At 43.1% G+C, this 18657-nt stretch overlaps 1 protein-coding gene across 1 annotated transcript in view; it reads right to left on the bottom strand.

The window, feature by feature from the left end:
• mad1l1 (mitotic arrest deficient 1 like 1) overlaps window positions 1–15552 on the bottom strand; it is a 43006-nt gene extending 27454 nt beyond the window's left edge. Inside the window, exons 1-11 of the mRNA XM_086034682.1 lie at window positions 15413–15552; window positions 14136–14293; window positions 13919–14059; window positions 12990–13169; window positions 11449–11573; window positions 11296–11377; window positions 11086–11216; window positions 10745–10859; window positions 10581–10642; window positions 4084–4170; window positions 2185–2329 (exon numbers count right to left, since the gene is read on the bottom strand). Coding sequence (XP_085890808.1) covers window positions 2185–2329; window positions 4084–4170; window positions 10581–10642; window positions 10745–10859; window positions 11086–11216; window positions 11296–11377; window positions 11449–11573; window positions 12990–13169; window positions 13919–14059; window positions 14136–14282 — 1215 coding nt within the window. The 5' untranslated portion in view covers window positions 14283–14293; window positions 15413–15552. The remainder of the gene's footprint in view (window positions 1–2184; window positions 2330–4083; window positions 4171–10580; window positions 10643–10744; window positions 10860–11085; window positions 11217–11295; window positions 11378–11448; window positions 11574–12989; window positions 13170–13918; window positions 14060–14135; window positions 14294–15412) is intronic.
• Window positions 15553–18657: the final 3105 nt, after the last annotated feature.

Here is an 18657-nt window from a genome sequence, read left to right as displayed (position 1 = left end):
TTTTTTCTTGGAGGTACATTTTATGTATCAAATGTACTAATGGTATCGGTACTTGGTATCAAGAATTAAGTTCTTGTACTGGTATCAGTCAAAAAAAGAAGTGGTATGGAACATCCCTAGTCTATTTTTTAAGTACCTCCACTTGTGCCAAAATTGCACTCCAAAACACATTAAAAAAAAAAAAAAAAAAAAATCACCTTCCAGGAAGAAATCATTGAAACACATCTTTAGCTGACAGAATTTGGCTTTGAGAGGACAAAGACAAAAAAGGAGTTTAAAAAAGGAGTAGGGCAAACGTGTGTCTAAACGGTGTTGTGTCTTGTCTTGGTGGCTATAAAAACGGAAACCAAACTCAATCAATCCTGTCAAAACGTTTGGACCATTAATGTGACCCATGACCTGTAATCTAATAATAAAATCAATTTGAGGTGTGAACTAAATGGAAATAATGTGTGCAAGCCCGCTTTATAACTGGCAATGCGGTTGTGTGCCGAATTAACGGATCACAATTAAAGTCCCTCTGATGAAGCCCATAGAAGGTTCAGCTGTCCTAGTTAGCTCACTGAGTGCTATTTGGAACGATTTGGAATTCCCTCCAACTTGACCCCCCATTTCCATCTTGAAAAATGCAAAAAATCAAATAATAATGCTTCCCTGTGGGTATGCTGTTATTTGGTCGTTGAGCAGCACTGCATTGGCGCAAAACAGACCTTATGGAATGACGGGCAAAAAAGTGAACAGGGGTGCATCGACTTTTTATATTCGCTGTATATGTGGAACCTATTTAAGACAAAAGTCAGTAAATGGAAATGAGTCATGTTCACCACCTCCTCCTGTACTAACTCCCCCTTCGCTTTCTTATTAAAAGGAGCCAACGTGCCCACATTCTGCCTTCAGTTATGGCCTCAACACCATGGCAACTTTTTGTCGGGGGCAGTAGCAATTTTCCTACAGCCGAAAAAGAGCATACCAAAATATGAAGTGTAAACTGACTTTTCCATCTGTTTCTAATTGGGGCTTCATCCGAGCAACTTGCCCAATCGGAGTTCATCAAAGTACGAGCCCTGGAACTCTTGCGGCCAACTTCCTGTTCAATTTCAGACATGGATCGTTGACACTTTTTCATGCACCCTGTTTTGATGCACCATGACCACCCAATTTTGTGTCGATTTGTCAAACTGGTGTACAGGGGGTGAGTTTTTTTTTTTTTTTTTCATACTCTCCAGTAGTATTGTCCATCCATCCATCATCCAATGCGCTTATCCCCACAAGGGTCACTGGCGTGCCAGAGCCTATCCCAGCTGTCTTCGGGCAGTAGGCAAGGTACACCCTGAACTGGTTGCCAGCCAATCGCAGGGAACACAAAGATAAAACAAACATTCGCACTCACAATCACACCTAGGGGCTGTTTTATGGGGGGGGGGGGGGGGGGAGTGGGAGGAAACCGGAGTACCCGGAGAAAACCCACGCAGGCACGGGGAGAACATGCAAACTCCACAAAGGAAGGCCCCGCGGGGCCAGATTCGAACCCACGACTGCCCTGTGAGGCGGACGTGCGAACCAGTCGACCACCGTGCCGTAGTACTGTCATGATACCAAAATCTCACTTGGACCCTATACTGTACCTGAATAAAATACGCAAGCATAATATATGGTCATTGTTGTACATCTGCAAAACAAAGTATCATTATGCCTTTCTCAGTCTTGTTTTTATTGTTTTATTGTAGCATCAAAGACACTGTTCTGCTTTTCACAAAAAGCTTGTTTTCTCTGCATTTTGGTCAGAATGCTGTTGTTTTGGGGAAACCACCATGTTTTACTGCTGCTTACTAACAAATGGAAAACGCAAAAAGACATTTTTTTTCCCTTTTCTGATGAAAAAAAAGAGTCTACTCTATCTTTTTATTAATATTACAGTGTCAAATGTTTAATATGCTTTTTGGGAATAAAACCATGTTTTTTTTTTTGTTTTGTTTTTTTAAATAACAGGTCTACTACTGTATGCTGCATTTTGAAGTTGGTCTTGATGGTGGTACTTGGAAAGTGTGTAAAAATTTGGTTTAGTACGATCTTGTTGAACTTGAGATTCTAGTACATCCAGTATTAGCCGATTCTGGGAAAGGAAACGATTCTGTGTGTGTGTGCCTGTATGTGCCTTGGGCTTTGTGTGTGCGTGCGTCAAACCTTGGTGAGTAGCAAAAGCCTCTTCTGCAGCCGGCGCAGAAGGACATCGTGCGTCTCTCGCTTCTTCTGCTCCTCCAGCGTTTTGCCGCGCTGCTGCAACAGCTCCGCCTGCAGCTCAGAAAGGGAGCGCTCCACGCTCCGAACGCTATTTCACGGAAAAAGCGAGGAATGGCGTTAGAGCATCCCTGTTCTTGCGCGGGGTGTGTTGGGGAGGCATCATCACAGACAAGGTGTTTGGTCTTGCTGTGACCATGGAGGGCTGAGTTATTAAAGGTTTTAAGGCCGGCCATCGATGTTCGCCAACAACCAGGACAAAAACTAAAATTTTCCCAATTTTGCATTGCCTATGTCTGGTATGCGAGGTTAAAAAAAAGGCAGAGTTTGTCTTTGACGATCCCCTGAATATGGCCCTTGTGCTGGCCTAAGCTAGCTGTTTCAGACCAAATCGGCTGCCTGTTTCTTCTATGGCACGGGTTTTTCAATCTTGCCTTCAGTTTGGCACGATTGATGAGGAAACATATCATACCTTGACATTTGCAAGGTAAATAGACAAAGCAGCATATCGTCACTGTACTGTGAAAAACACGTATGTCCATTTTTTTCATTTGTTTATTTTTACGAGAAAGGGATTTCAGCGTTACAGGCATCCCATTAACGTGAAAAAATTACAAAATTGGACAGCAATGAGATCTTACCTTTACTTTGGCAAGATCTTGCCTTCGATTTGTCAGTATAACAAAAAAAGCAAGCTATCCAGCCATTGTGTTGGTGATATAATAATGGAAGTAACGCATCTTGCCTTTACTTTTGCCTTGTCAATAATCAAGGCAACGTACAGTAATTTGCCTTCGCTTTGACAAGATAAACGAGGTAGCAAACAAGCAAAATATCTTGGCTTCACCTAAGCGATCAAGAGACAAAGCAACATAGCTTGTCTTCGCCCAGTCAATATAAAAAAGCAAAATCTCTTATCTTTGCTTGAGCAATCTAACAATCGAAGTAACATGTCTTGTCTTTGCTTTCGCCTTGTCAATACAAACAAGGCAACAAATCTTGCGTTGGCTTTGACAAGATAAACGACAACATATCAACGCCTTCGCTTTTGTTTTGGCACTAGAAAAAAAAAAACAAGCAACCTATCTTGCCTTCACTTTGCCAATCTAACAAAAAAAGCAAGATTTCTTACCGCCGCTTTAACAATATAAGAATCAAAGTAACATATCTTGCCTCTGCTCTCACCTTGTCAATATAAACGAGGTAACATTCAGGATCATGCCATCACTTGGACAAGATAACAAACCAAGTAATGCATCTCGCCTTGCTTTGGCAAGATAAACAAACCAAGCAACCTATCTTTCCTCCGCTTGCACTCTGGCACCATAAAAAAACATTTAAAAATTAAAAGCATTGTGGATCAGTGACGCAGCCCGAGAACAAGTTGCGCGTCAAATCCTCTGAGAGATGATACGCTGCGATGCCTTCGGGCCTGATCAATAGGACGGTAATTATACAGGGGGGGGGGGGCGGGGAATAATTACATGGCGAGTCCCCCTCTCCTCTCCCCTCCCCCCCACCGTCACCCATACCTCTGTTTCTAATATTCCATAATGAGGCCCATACGCTGGGCAGCAGAGACGCTTGTTAGCTAATGAAAGCTTTCGGAGGAAGCATGCGCACATGGCCCTCCCGGCAGACTTTCACCTCGGCCTAAGGAGGACGCCGTTAATTAGGCCGACTTTCTCCTCTCGCCTGTTCCCGCACACATGCATTACTCTTAGCTGTGCTATCAGAACGGGGGAGCAGTTTAATTAACTTGGTGACAATTAGGGAGTTGTCCGAGATACGCTCTAATGGATGTGAAGGGGCGGGGGTAAGTTTGAGAGGAATTGCAGTGGATACCGGCTGTTGAGTGCGTAGTTTTGTTCTTTCAGGGCAATTTCCCTCTGCTGGATCTGAATCACCTCCCTGGACAGATCCTCTGGTTTCCTGTAACAAATAACGGCGACATCAATGCGACGGCCAGCCAAAACGTTTTCCATATCGTCTTGCTGGGAGGCCGGCGGGGTTAAACCCTGCTTATGGCGCCGCTAAAACACACCACGCACGCACGCACACAAGCCATGATGCAGTAGGTCACATTGGTAAAGCGAGGCTCAGAGCGCAACTAGCAACGCGTCGTTAGCATTAGCGTTCAACTGAAACGGGCCACTTAAGCCACCGTTTAACACCTGAAAAGTGGTGCAGCGTCGCACCGCATGCGGAATCTTGAACAACACTTGAAAGCTGGGGGGGTGATAAATTGTCAAGTGGGACAAGGTCATGCTATGTCTGGGGCTTTTTTTCCCCCTGACTTGATGTCCTGCGTGAAAGGTACCGAAGCGAGACAGAAGATGGCAAGTTCAGTCAGACTTGTCATAGTGCGCATGCACACAGCCGATACAGCTTGGCGCATTTAGATAACTACATGCTTGGCAGCGACGTGGTTCTGAAGCCGCTTTTACACTGCATCTAGGCAAAAATTTTCCTGGCCCTAACCAAGGTCGAAGTCAACTAAGAAATGTCTTTTGTTTTATTCATTCATTTTAAAGCAGAAGTCAACCCAAACATTTTTTTCAAGAATAGGTATTTTTTTCAAGAATATGTTCTATGCAGGGCCACTAGTTGAAATACGGCATTCTGATGAATACTGTGTTTGTGTTTGTGAGTTAAGCAGCAAAAGCCACCCCTTTTTAGCCATCTTAGGAGGCGGCCATCTTGTCACGTCTGTCGACTGAAAATGACATCACAGTTGCTCATGGCTCAGCTTCAGAAAACAGGTGAGCTGAACTCCATCCATCCATCCATTATCTGTACCGCTTATCCTCACAAGGGTCGCGGGGCGTGCTGGAGCCTATCCCAGCTGTCTTTGGGCAGTAGGCGGGGGACACCCTGAATTGGTTGCCAGCCAATCGCAGGGCACACAAAGACAAACATCCGCACACACAATCACACCTAGGGGCAATTTTAGAGAGTCCAATCAACTTAACATGCATGTTTTTGGAATGTGGGAGGAAACCGGAGTACCCGGAGAAAACCCACGCAGGCACGGGGAGAACATGCAAACTCCACACAGGGAGGCCGGAGCTGGGATTGAACCCACGACCTCTGAACTGTGAGGCGGACGTGCTAACCAGTCGACCACCATGCCGCCTGAGCTGAACTCAATTTCTGAAATTTTCAAAATTCTCTGTGCGTCATACTCAGGTTTAAGTGGCAATTCCATCCAGACTTAGTATTTTAACAGACTGTTATTTTGGGGAAATCCTTTCACATTTCTATTATAACGAACATAAAGTACTATACATGGAGACAGTCTCAGCGCTTCAGTAATATTAGTTGTTCTTTACGAGGGATAAAGAATATAGCCTCGTGAGCAGTGTTATATTATCTGCCTTCATGTGTTGCTCCACCGTTTATGTTCAAATATCTGTTATTTAAATTGTTATAACATTACAACACAGATGTTGTTAGCCCATCTATGCTGTTGCCTCTTTCTACCTTTAAAGCCGGAAACCGGATACGTGTTTTTCATGTTTTAATTCAATTCTCGGTCTCTTAGCCAATGAAATGCATCAGAATATACACGTGACGGTGTTGTGATACCACAGAGGATATCCTGGAATTTTTTCGACGCAGACAATCGTGGGCGCTCTGAAATAAGTAACAGCAGTGAAAAAGACGACGCGCTTGTGGACTTTGAATCAGTAGAACCAATCGAACGTGATATATGGTTAATATATGTTTGTAGACAATGACGATAGCAACGTCTACAGAATAGAGGATGGTAATCATCACTCGATTTTTTAAAATTTGTATTTTTACATCTTCGATTGACCAAATTTTAAGATGTCGTGATGTACAGTATGTGTTAAAGTATGTCAATATTGTGTCCAGCTGGATCTTGGTCCACGGCGCTCATGCTGCAAATTTGTGTGCAAACCACAGAATGAGTTTGTGGGACTTCAAGCTGCACGTGAACACGTCGAGGTTTAGCTCTGAGCTACGCTTGGTTAGCCAGTTAGGCCCTAGCACTGCTGAGGGCATCCGAAAGGAAAATGTTAGGCACAGTACAAATACGATTAGACGTGCACATCCAACCTTAAGCGAGCTAGGTAGCTCAATTAAAAAAAAAAAAAAAAAAAAAAAAAATCAATAGGGCGACCATCGTCAAAGCATAAAATCCGCGGTACCTCGGCCTTCGATCAAAATCAATAGGTTGACACGGAGCGACAATCCCCTGGGGTATGATAGAAAATTAAGCGAAAATGACATGTGGACCATCTCGACTGGTTCAAAATCAATAGCGTTCTCGCTTTGGTTGACTAGTGACTTCTACAGTAGTATCAGATCACGTCAATTCCGCCAGGGCGGATGACAAACGACAAAGCTGCTGAGTTTGAAGTCGGGCGGGGGGTGGGGGTGGGGTGTTTGGATTTATGCCGCTTGGCTGGGCGGGGGGTGGGCGGGGTGGTCGGGGACCAAAGTAATCTCATGACTAAAATATGAGGCACCGTGAATCATACGATGGAATAACTACAGTGATTCCGCACAGCCCCGAGCGCCAGGGATCGGCTTCAAAACAACATCCCGCTCTCAAAAATGGAGGAAAATGCACAATTTATTACCTCTGCTTTACTTCCTCTTTATAGCAGCACGCAAAAGCTACTTGAACAAAAGATGTAAAGGAAAAAAACAACAACACAGATATGGATTTCAGGGGTATTTTTTTTTTTTTAACATTAGGCCAAATTTCTCCGTGAATAATGCATGAATCCTGGTGACAAAACTCAGGCACATGCAGGAGGTGGATACCTCTCAAATTTTAACACTTGGTGGAGGCCTGCATGCTACACAAGTCACCAGAACAAGTTCTAGTTCAAAACAAACAAACTTGGGACTACATTTTTGGAACTTAGAATAGGAAATCCTTTTATCTTTTCAAGGTACTGAAGGATCTGAGTCTATATGAATGGCTTTATATTAGCCAATAGGTTGACCAAAACCTAAATTGGGAATTACACATCCCATAATCAGATCAAAGTCAGTTCAGAGTCAGCGTGCCCTGATCTGAGCACGGGACCAGCTGGTGAAGATCAGCCCCATAGGCAGGGCCAGCCGGGGAGGAGACCAGCCCACATTATGTTTAGATTTTGAAGACAGTATAAATGTGAGGGCCGCATGTTGGACCTCGCCCCTTTTCTGCCCTCGCCCGTCTCGGGTGAGAGCATTTGCAAGGATGGAAAAGCTGTCCGGATCTGATTATTGTATGATTCCTGAACTTCAGAGATGGTAAAGAAAACTGACGAGGAAATTCAATCGACTGGTGCGAGTCTTTATTTGCATTGGATACCTTCTTGAAAGATCAAACCAACATGCATTGAGTAAGTAGTTGTTTTGTAAATTGCTAATTGGGCTTATGGACTCCAGACCTAGGCGGCACGGTGTTCGACTGGTTAGCACGTCCGCCTCACAGTTCAGAGGTGGTGGGTTCCATCCCGGCTCCGGCCTCCCTGTGTGGAGTTTGCATGTTCTCCCCGTGTCTGCGTGGGTTTTCTCCGGGTACTCCGGTTTCCTCCCACATTCCAAAAACATGCATGTTAAGTTGATTGGACTCTCTAAAATTGCCCCTAGGTGTGATTGTGAGTGCGGATGTTTGTCTCTGTGTGCCCTGCGATTGGCTGGCAACCAATTCAGGGTGTCCCCCGCCTACTGCCCGAAGACAGCTGGGATAGGCTCCAGCACCTCCCCGCCACCCCTGTGAGGATAAGCGCTATCGATAATGGATGGATGGACTCCAGACCTACAAAACATTCCAACAATACAAACTGGTCACACAACCATAACTATTAAAACTATTGAAAGTTTGTTTTTGTTTTTTAATGACAGCATGACTAGTAGCAGGACAAAATATTGGATCTCACCACGTCCGACCTGACGTCTTCAATGACAGCTCTTTTTAACTCATTAGACATTGTACAATTTTGCTTCTGATACATAACTGATAACATGAGGATGAAGTAGAACTGAACGTTCCTGAATCGATCCGTCCTAACTAGAAGCCTAATTAGATGTGACTTGTTTGTAAACATCCGCAGCACTGCTGGGACAAGACAAAGTGATGAGGAGGCATAATCCACCACAGCAGGATCAGGAGGCGAGCTGCCCGGGGTAGTTTCTAAATATTTATTTGCTGCATTAACCTTTCGTGTTGAGCCTCAGTCATGCGGCTGCCCTTTGCCAGCGGTATATGCAGTGCACTTGTTTATTTTTGGTTTAATCCACCGCACGGAGGCGCAGCCAGCCGCCGACACTTGAAGAGATCGTCTGAGCGGTCTGCAGGGGAACGAACGGCGCAAACTAACGGCGTTAACTTCTAACAAAGGCGAGCCGGGGCTCTGCTTTGTCAATTACAGAAGGTGACTGATGAGGGACGAGATGCGCCGCGGTGATATCTACTTGACGTAATCACATCGGTTGAGATAAAGCTCATCAAAGTGCCATCGTGTCATTATGGCGCCCCGCAGGGGTTGGCTCACCTCGGCCCGCCGGTGTCACGCCACTTCTCCAGCGACAGAAGCTTCAACGAGTGAGAGTGCACAGAATATTGATTCGGTTCAGGCGCGGAGGGTGAGGCACAGATAACAATTCACGGATTCACTTTGATTTGTGCTCAGTTGTATGCATCCATTTGCTCTACTGTTCATCCAGTTGAGAAAGCAAAAAGCTAAACCCTTTGCAATTGAAAATCACCATTTGTCTAATTGTCCCGTTTACGGCGGCTCAAATTTGGTAGCAATCAGACAAACTCACTGGAAATGGCCAAAATCACCATTAAAGTGGAGGTCAACCAAACTTTATTTTCTTCAAGAATATGTTCTGTCCAGGCCCACTAGTTGAAACACAACATTCTGATTAATATTACACTTGTGGATTTATGAATTAAGCAGCAAAATCCACCCGGTTTTGTCCATCTCAGGGGGCGGCCATTTTGTCACTTCTGTCGACTGAAAATGACATCACACTTGCTCAGGGCTCAGGTAATGAGCTGTGGATTCCACCAACTGTGTTGCTATAGCAACAGATCACTGGACCTCAACTGGCAACCACAGGTATTTGGGGGTGACTGGACACTTTAATGATGGTGAGCGGCACCTCAACTAATTTGCAATGACCTTCGCGAAAAGAGAAAGCAGGCTTTTTGCTGATAAATGCACCAAACAGTTCCTTGAGGTGGCAAATGACTGATGATGACGAGCAATCTTGTTTTTGATGTGCAAATGTGCAGCGCTGTAATTGATAGTGAGTCCGTTCTATTTATTTTATTATATCTGAAGCAGAGGAAAAGCAACAAGTTCAATGCTCGGATTGCTGAGAAAAGTGGTCTGTTTCTTTAAGGCGTTCATGTCAGCAACGTCTTATTTTAATGTTATCATTGTTGTCTAATTATTTGGAGACTGACAAAAGAAATCAGCGACATTTCTTTCGCAGGCAGCACTCTGGGAGCAGAATGTCAATGGCTAGGATTGCATCTATTCAAGTCTTTTCAAAAATAAATGAAAGAAGCCACTCTTGTCGTTGTTGTACTGTATATCAATCTTTTGATCTGCCAAAGTAACACAATGCCTTTCAATTAAAAAAGGCAACTTTGAGGTGAGATTAAAATATAGATTCATTAGAGATCATAATTTATCCACCCCTCTATTTGTGTCATCTCTTGACAGCACTAGTTATAGACATTAACATGGAAACCGCATCACGCAGAGAAACAACGGAGTCCCCTAAAAAAAATCTAATAAAATAGACCCGTCACAGTGACACGTCGTTCTCATGTGTGACATGAGAAGTAAACCGATGAAACGTATCAACAACGTGCAAGTCAATTAAAAGTTAATACTGTGTACCTTTTTTTGCTTCCTCACCACAAGCGCAAGTCAAGTTAAACACCCAGAGGTTATGTTCCATTTAGCATTCTGTTTGCATCACTGTCACACTTAATCACAGAGACGCGCTCAGTGTGCGCGTGCGTGCGTGTACGTGTCAAGGGCGGCTCGCAGTGTTTTATCATCTGTCAGATCTGCTCGGCTGCTCAAAAGGAAACATGCAATCATTCTCTCATTACCTGTTTGGACTGGAAAGCATTACGACAAACACAAGGCAGGTATTTAACACACGCACGCACACACACACACGCATGAGCACACACACCAGGACACAAACAGCACATAATTAGAAACCAACCTGTCCTTGAAACGCATGTTTTAGAGAATTACCACAGCTCCACCTATAGGTCTCTTGTTATATTACACAGATGGGGGTCGAAAAAAAAAAAAAAAACACACACGCGCACACACACTGACCTGATGTTGAGTCCAGTTGACTGGCCGAGGTTCTCCCATGCTCTGATCTTCTCTGTCAACCTCTATGTGGCAAAGGATCAGATAAACACAACCAAATAAATAAATGCAATGACTCATGCCTCCAAAAATGACCTAAAAATGCTGATTTCACATTGTTGGGATACCTCCTTCTCCAGTTCCGTGTTAACCAAATCTTCTTTGGTCTTGGCCGTGCGCTCCAGCTTCCTCCTCAGGCCCTCGGCCTCTTCTTTCAGCAGGCTGCAGTTCTCTCGGCTCTCCCTGTATTAATAATGCAATCAAGCCTGTGATGCCACACAACAAGTCACCGTACCACATTAGCGAGTCAGTAAACTTCCCTGCTCGATTAGGAAGCCTTATTGAACAATAGGGATGTATTGTAAAATCGACAGACCCGGAGAAATAGCATGCACGAGCCTAAAATGGCCGCTTTGATCCAAAATGGCAGAGAGCAAATGGAGAAGCTCTATGAAAAGGTATGCCTGACCTGAGGAAAATGTTCTCCTCTCGTAGACGCTTGAGCTCCTTCTCCAGGTCGGGCACCCTGCTGGCCTCGGACTTGACGCTCTTCACGATGGCGAAGTCTTGCTCCTGGAGAGACAGACGCCTTTCCAACTCCTGGGGGCGGGGGGGACAACACATAAAATGATTAGTGTTTGCATTGCTGGCTTACGTGTGTGCTCGCGTGTGTGTATACCTTGATCTTGATGACGTGCTCCGAGCAGGACGACTGCGCCGCTTGGAGACTCTGGCACAGCTCAGACATTTCCTGGTACTTCCTGATAGCAAAGGACCAATCAGGGGAAGGCATTTCCTTGTCATTTCAGTGGCCATTTTGTGTGGGCAATACCTGCGCTGCAAATCCAGCTGCTCCTGCAGTGCCTGCTTCTCCAACTTCTTTGTGGAAATCGCCGAGTCCTGGTTTTGAAGTTTCTGTTTCAGCTCTCGGATCTCGTCCTTCAGGCTGATGACAATCTGACAACAGGCATGGGAAACAACAAAAGTGTTTTTTATGTAGTTTTGTGGGGCTGGTCAATACGTGTTATAAATTTCTGACCCTGCTTGCTGCGGATGTATGTTCCATAAAAAACACCAGAAAACACCTAGATCAGGAATGGACATCTTAAATGCTGTCCACTTCCTAATCAGATGGACGACAAATATGCTATTTTAAATATGGACAAAATACGTGCAAAATATGTGCTCTTAATCCATTTCATTTTGGATGAGACCTTTTTCAATGCATCTATAAAAGATCCACTGTCCTAAGCCAACAATAGGGGGTTTGAAGCAAACAACAAAATAACCACATACTGTAGGGGTTTTTTTCCAGTGCAAGGCACTCTTGCCTAAAAATTACCATTCAAGGATGGCACGAAAAGTGCAAGAACTATTTTTTTCACAAAACTAAACTCACTTAAAATTGTAATATTATTGAGGTACTATGTTTTCCCTACATATCATTGCAAATGTGCAAAAAAATATGAGGCTTACTCACGTTGTAATAAAGGGTAAGACCTAGTGGAAGTGTACGTAAGACAATGCTGCCATCTACTGGTGGAATTACAACTTATACCTGCAGTCTTCCACTGTATATTTGCAGTTCGGCATCCACAGATTTGAATGTTGACCATTTTTGGGGGGAAAGTATATTGACAATATCTTATCTTGTGGGGCTTATCAAATCTTGTAGCCCAATTCTGACGCCAATTCATGTGGGAATATTTCCCTGTTTTTGTAATGCTAATAAACACTGACAAACAACAAGATTTTCCTTAAAACGGAAGTCAACGCAAACATATTTTTCTCAAGAATATGTTCTATACGAGCCCACTAGTTGAAAGAAGGCATTCTGATAAATATTGCGTTTGTGGAATAAGTGTTATCCACTCGTTCTTAGCCATCTCAGGGGGCGGCCATTTTGTCACCAATCACGACTCAAATTCAGATAATAGGTCTGCCGTGATTGGTCGTTGTGAGCAGTTGTGATGTCATTTTCAGTTGACAGAAGAAAAAATGGCCGCCCCCAGAAATGGCTAAAAATGAGTGCATTTGCTGCCTAACTTATATTCCACAAATGCAAAATTAATCAGAATGTCGTGTTTCAACCAGTGGGCCTGCTGGGAACATATTCTTGAAAAAAATATGTTTGTGTTGATTTCCGCTTTTAAGTCATTTTGTGGGAGTGTTCAATCCACGTATCCCATCTCTGGCACCATTTTCTGTGGCAATAATTTCTCTATTTTTTTTCATAAAAATTGTGAAATGCCAAGAGTTGACATTGTGTCATTTTGTGGGGCTGGACAACCACTTCTGATGCCAGTTGTTGCTGCAGTATTTCTGTTGTGTTTTTAGTATGTGTGCATTTTTAGCCCGTGTGAGCGTGCGCACCTGGTTAGCGGTGTTGAGTCGTGCGTCTCGCTCGTCCAGCTTCTTGCCGAGGCCCTCCAGGTTCTTGCTGAGCTCTCGGTTGGCTTCCACTTGCTGCGCCAGCTTCTTGGCGGCCTCCGTCTCACGCTCCTCCGACTTCTTGAGGCGTGACACCATTTCACTGTTCTTCTCCTCCAATTGCTACAGATACAGTATAATGGTAAATAGGGTTGCACTTTAAACTTTTGTTCACCAAAAACGTGCAATAGTAGTGAGTGACCAAACGCTCATATCAACAAGGTCATTTGAAGAAATAACAAAATATTTCACTACACGGCCAGCAGAAGGCTCATTTGTTTTGTTTTTTATTTGTCAAGCTGTCTGTTTATTGGAAAAAACTCTTCATAAATAAATCATGTAAAAAATGTAAATAATAAAGAAAAATGATAATAATAATAAAATTAAAAAATATATATTTAGTCAAAAAAACATTGCTGCCTGAGATGGCTAAAAAGGGGTGGCTTTTGCTGCTCAACTCATATTCCACAAACGCAAAATTCATCAGAATGCCGTGTTTCAACTCGTGGGCCTGCTGGATACATATTCTTGAAAAAAAAGAATTGGGTTGATTTTCATTTAAAGGGGAGTGGAGGTGCATAGAACATATTGTAAAGAAATGTTTTCACTTGCGTTCCCCATTGATTAAAAATCTTTTCTATTTTCTATTCAAACAAATAAAACAAAATGTCTAAAATCAATGCTTCATTGCAAAACGTAAACAAAAAAAATCTAGCCATCCATTATCTGATATTTTATATATGTAATCTTAAAAAAAAAAAAAAAAACTCATCTTAAAACAGAAAAAAAAAACAACGCAAGATATTCAAGTAAGCCTTCCGGCAAGATGAAAGAGACATGAACGAATGAGCGAGGGCGAGGTTGTGCACTACCTTCAAGTTGCACACCGTATCACTGGCAGTTTTCTCCAGCTCCACGCGAACGCGTTTGTGACTCAGCTCCATCTGCTTCTTCTCCTGGTCCAGCTTCAGGTAGCGACTGTGCGACCGGACTTTCTCGGACGCTTCTAACAACTACGCGGAAAGATTTTTGTCATGAATGCAAACACTGTACACACACTACATAGAGTGTTGGTGTATCTCGGCGTACCTCCATGCTGCGTTTGTACTGGTTGTGCAGGTTGGTAGTGGCCGCGGCTGAAGGGCACGGCAGCTGCGGCGAACGCCCGGCGTTGGCGATGAAGGAGTTGAAGGACTTCAGGGTGGAAAACAGGGTGGTGTTCTCATCAAAATCCATTGTCAGAGTCTCTAAAAGTAGAGCATATGTGATATCAAAACAGGGCAGGAACGCGCTACATTAACTTCAGAAACATTTTGGATAATTTGTACTTTTCAGAGTTGTTTTAATGCAACAAATGTTTTAAATTTTACTTGAGTATTTTTTGTCAGGAAGAAACGCCACTTTTACTCCATTACACTAGCAATGGATGGGTGCTTCAGAATCGGAACAGTTAATTACTGTTTGATTATTTTCTGCTACACAAAAAATATTTAGTAACCATTTTAGAAGCGAGAGACAAGGGCCGTGCTCTGCCCCATAGTAGTTAAAATGCATCAATTCCAGTACGTCATTTTCAGTCCGCCATCAAGTGTAGGAATGTTGACACGAAATATTAAAGATCAAATACTGAATGAAAAATATTGCAGGACATTAGAGGAGCTGATTCACTTAATCAGCTTTGCCTCATCTCCTCTAATTGTGGCTTGGGTGAAAATAGAAAGAAAGGGATTTTTTTTCTTTTTTTTTTTACAAAGGAATTTACATTCTGTACTCCTTTCATTTGTTGATTTAATATGTTTTTATTCCTTATTGTAAAGTAAGTAAAGTGAGGCTCTTGGGCAATATTTGAATGTCACATTTTGTTTTGGGCTTTTTCACATCAATATTTTGATTAAACAATGACAAATCATAGTTACCAATTAATTGAGTTAAATTTTCATTCAATACTTACCCTTTACTTAAGCAGGTGGACTTCTTTTTACTTTTACTTGAGTCACTCAAACTTGAGCACAATTTTTGGCCCAATATTTATGAAGGCTTTAGTCATATTTTGTGGGTTAAGCATGCACTAAATCACATCGACCCGTGGACATGTTGGTGTAATCAGACTTTCGAATGCATCTTTTGTTTGTGGACCTCGTTTAATATTGTGCAAATGTACCCAAATGTTGTGGCCGCATTGACTCCGTTGTATGTTATAAAGACGCCAATACGCCAAAATGCGGACAAGGCGAGTGGATGTTACGTCCCATTTAAAATATTGTGTCAAATTTACACTTCCATTCATTGCCAAAGTAAGTTAAATAGCCTTGGTTTTCTATTTACATATATTTAAAAAAAATAGACCTTTATGAGACTTGACGTACCGTCTTAACTTCGGTGTCGTCTTGTTTGTGACGCTTGTTCGAAGTTTGGTGGTGGTCGCTGATAAGTTATCTTGTTGGCTAGGCTGTAGCCTAGCTTCACGTTAGCGCGTGAAAATCCCTCCTGTTTGCCTCAAACCAACTGTCGCGAGAGTTGAGGAGGATGACAGAGATGTTGTCAAATATGAAGATTTCCCAAGATGCTAGCGACCACAAGAAGAAGAGTGTAAAGTCACGCAAGGTTCTGATCCCTCGAACGTTTATGTGCAATATTAATTGTTTGTTTGTTTGGTTGGTTGTTTGTTTTAGGTTTTCATCCATTTAAAATGTACTTTGTAATCTTTAAGATCCACTTTGGATGAAACTCACATCGCAGATGCCGGAAACGAGCCCTGTATGTCGCAAAACAATCTACGATAACTCTTAAAAAAAAAAATACAGTTTAAATTTCAAACATCGATGTGATAAGGATTGGGTGATTTTCAAACTATATAATAAGTAGAATTACATTGATGAAATACAACAGGAAAACTGTTGCGTTAGTATTTTCTTGAACAAGTCTCTTGAACATCTCGGTCCGTTTACGATGTAGGCGAATGCATAGAGAAATGACCAGATGTTCAAGTTCTAATTTTACACTTTTGAAAATCGTATATTTTATTATACATATTGTAAACATAAATGCACATTAATCCAATGCAATGACTCTGAAATCTTCAAATCAGTATACAAAAATGCCTCCACGTGCAATGTTTGTCCAGTAGATTGCAGCATTGTAGCATTGGACAAACATGGGTTGCTGCAGCCCTGTAGTAATTGTACAACAAAACCTCAGGGGGGCCACTGAGCGTGTGCCGTGCTCGACAAACAGGGTTGCCTAAAAGTCCAGTCCTGAGAGCACTAATCCAGCCTGTTTCAGATGTCTCCCTCTCCCAACAAACCTGATTTAAATGATCAGCTCAGCCTTACAAAAACCAGATTATGACCCTGATCATTTGAATCAGGTGTGTTGGAGAAGGGAGATATAGGCTGGATAGGAGCTCTCGAGGACCGGACTCGGGCACCCCTGACGTAGGATCTGATGGCGGGTGTGAACTCCTCCTGAAAAGGTCAGAAGAAGACGAAGAGCGTCGGTGTTCGGACTTGTGACATCATCGCCGCTATTCCCAGCGTAGCTGTCGCTTTCACTTCGAGTCGTCTCGTTCTCGAGAGGGCGCCGCTTATTTTGGGCGACCTGTCCTCACCTCGCCTGCACCCCCGTTAAATCCTTTCGATGACTCACCTTCCTTTAATCCCATCAGGCTCCTCGCTGCCTGCGCCTGCTTGCCCGCTGCTTGCACTTTGCAGCCCACTTCGTACCCCACTTGTTGTTTATTTCTGTGCTTTCTATATTACGGTAGCAAAAACAGCAGGACCTGTCTTTTTGTTGTTTTGTGGGGCTGGTAAATCTTTGGAGGCCACTTCTGATACCAATTTCGGTGGCTACAATTTTGCAATTTACTCCAGTAAACGATGAAAATGTCCAGAAGTTGTCTTCATGTTCTATTGTGAGTATGCCAAATCCTTGGATCCCTCTTCTGACACCAATCATTGTGGCAATATTTTCCACATTACCGTAAACGCCCCAGAAAAAACAGCAAGCATTTTCTTTGTCAATTTATAGGGGTGGTTAATCTTTGGATCCCACCTCTGACACCAATATCTGTTTCAGTGTCATCAATGTATTTCTGCAACAAACACTCGGAAACACCAAGATGTGTTTTTTGTGGGGTTGGTCAGTCATTGGATCCCAATTTATGACAACAATTGTTGCTGACACGTCTTCAGTCCGACTCGAAAAATTAGAATATAGATGGATAGATGGAAAAAGACAGACAGACGGATTCTATAATAGACAGATTTTGAAAATGTTCCTAGTCTGACTATCTTACTGTAACAAACACTGGGAATCACAAAAAGTGTGATTTCTTTCCGTCCTTTATCCATCAGGACCCTTGCTCGCTCATTGCCGCGTGGGGCCTGACTGGCGGCCATCTCGGTCAAGCGGCGCTGGCTCTGCGTTTGGATATGCGCGAGCACGTAGGCGCCGCGAGGAGCAAACGAGCACAAGAGCCGGCAGATGTGCCCTTCAACAGCATCTGTTGCAACACGTGACCGTCGCTGGCGTTTTGACATCAGCATCGCCGCAAAATGGTTTTCTTAGCTCGGAAAGGGCTGGCCAAAAAGATGGTTGCTATCGCGTTCAGTCAATCAGTTGCAATCAACCTCGAAGTAAATGCTTAGAAAAATGTCATTCTGCTGGTGAGGATTAACACAACTGTCCATAGATTAGTGGGATAAACAACATTAGTTGTTATTTTTGTCAGACTGGTCAATATTGAATCACACTCTTCTGACATCTATTTGCCGCAGGTGCACGTACACATGACGTAATAACTGGCGCATCTTCATTTTTGTGACAGGCAATTCTAGTTTGGGGTGTTTTCTATGACACGCCCCCGGCGCACCTGACAATTTGGTGACAGAAAGTATATAGCTAGAATTTAGACCAGCTAAAAGCAAGTCTAAGTTGTGGCGCAGGTGGTGTAAGTCGATTCTGGTGGATTTGATCGAGATGCGGGTAGACAGACTCTGAGCTCCGCGGACGTGTGTGGTGGATGTCATTCAGAAATATGACAACAGCATGCATCAATCCCGACCAATTCATTGAACGAAATATTGCACTGTTTTTTTGTTAAAGAAAAGTTATGACATTGGTATTCTCTTTATGCTAGAGCTTTGATGCGGCTGTATCTGTATTTTCAAGCATGTCCATACAGTAATCTTTCATTTTGATGCGATATCGTGAAAGACGACAATCGCTTCAGCAGGGAGCCTTCTACTGTGTATGCAAATCATGTTTTATGTGAAAAGCAAGAAAAAAATCCAAAGATTAGACAATATTAGCAGTAAACAAATGCAAAAACAGATTACATCAATGCGCAAGCACTACTTTTAGTAATGATCCAAATCAGGGTCATGGTGGCCATCTGTAATTTGGGGAGTTTTCCTGATAAAAAAACCCACATTTTTCAAGGGGCCACTCAGAGTGTGGTCACAGGCTGCTGCCAGTTCCCCATCACTGCCTTAGAATATTTTTGGCACTTGATTTTTTTATTTTGTTTGGGCCAGTGTTTTTCATCGAAAATATACTGTATTTTTGAAATCAATCACCCCCCCTGACCATGGTACAACTAAAGAGTGTCACA

This window comes from Filicampus tigris, chromosome 6, assembly GCF_054856515.1.
Source record: "Filicampus tigris isolate MCC_2025a chromosome 6, RoL_Ftig_1.0, whole genome shotgun sequence".
NCBI classification, from domain to species: Eukaryota; Metazoa; Chordata; class Actinopteri; order Syngnathiformes; family Syngnathidae; genus Filicampus; species Filicampus tigris.
Note: the sequence above shows the minus strand (reverse complement) of the source record. Positions and strands in the feature narration are given on the sequence as shown.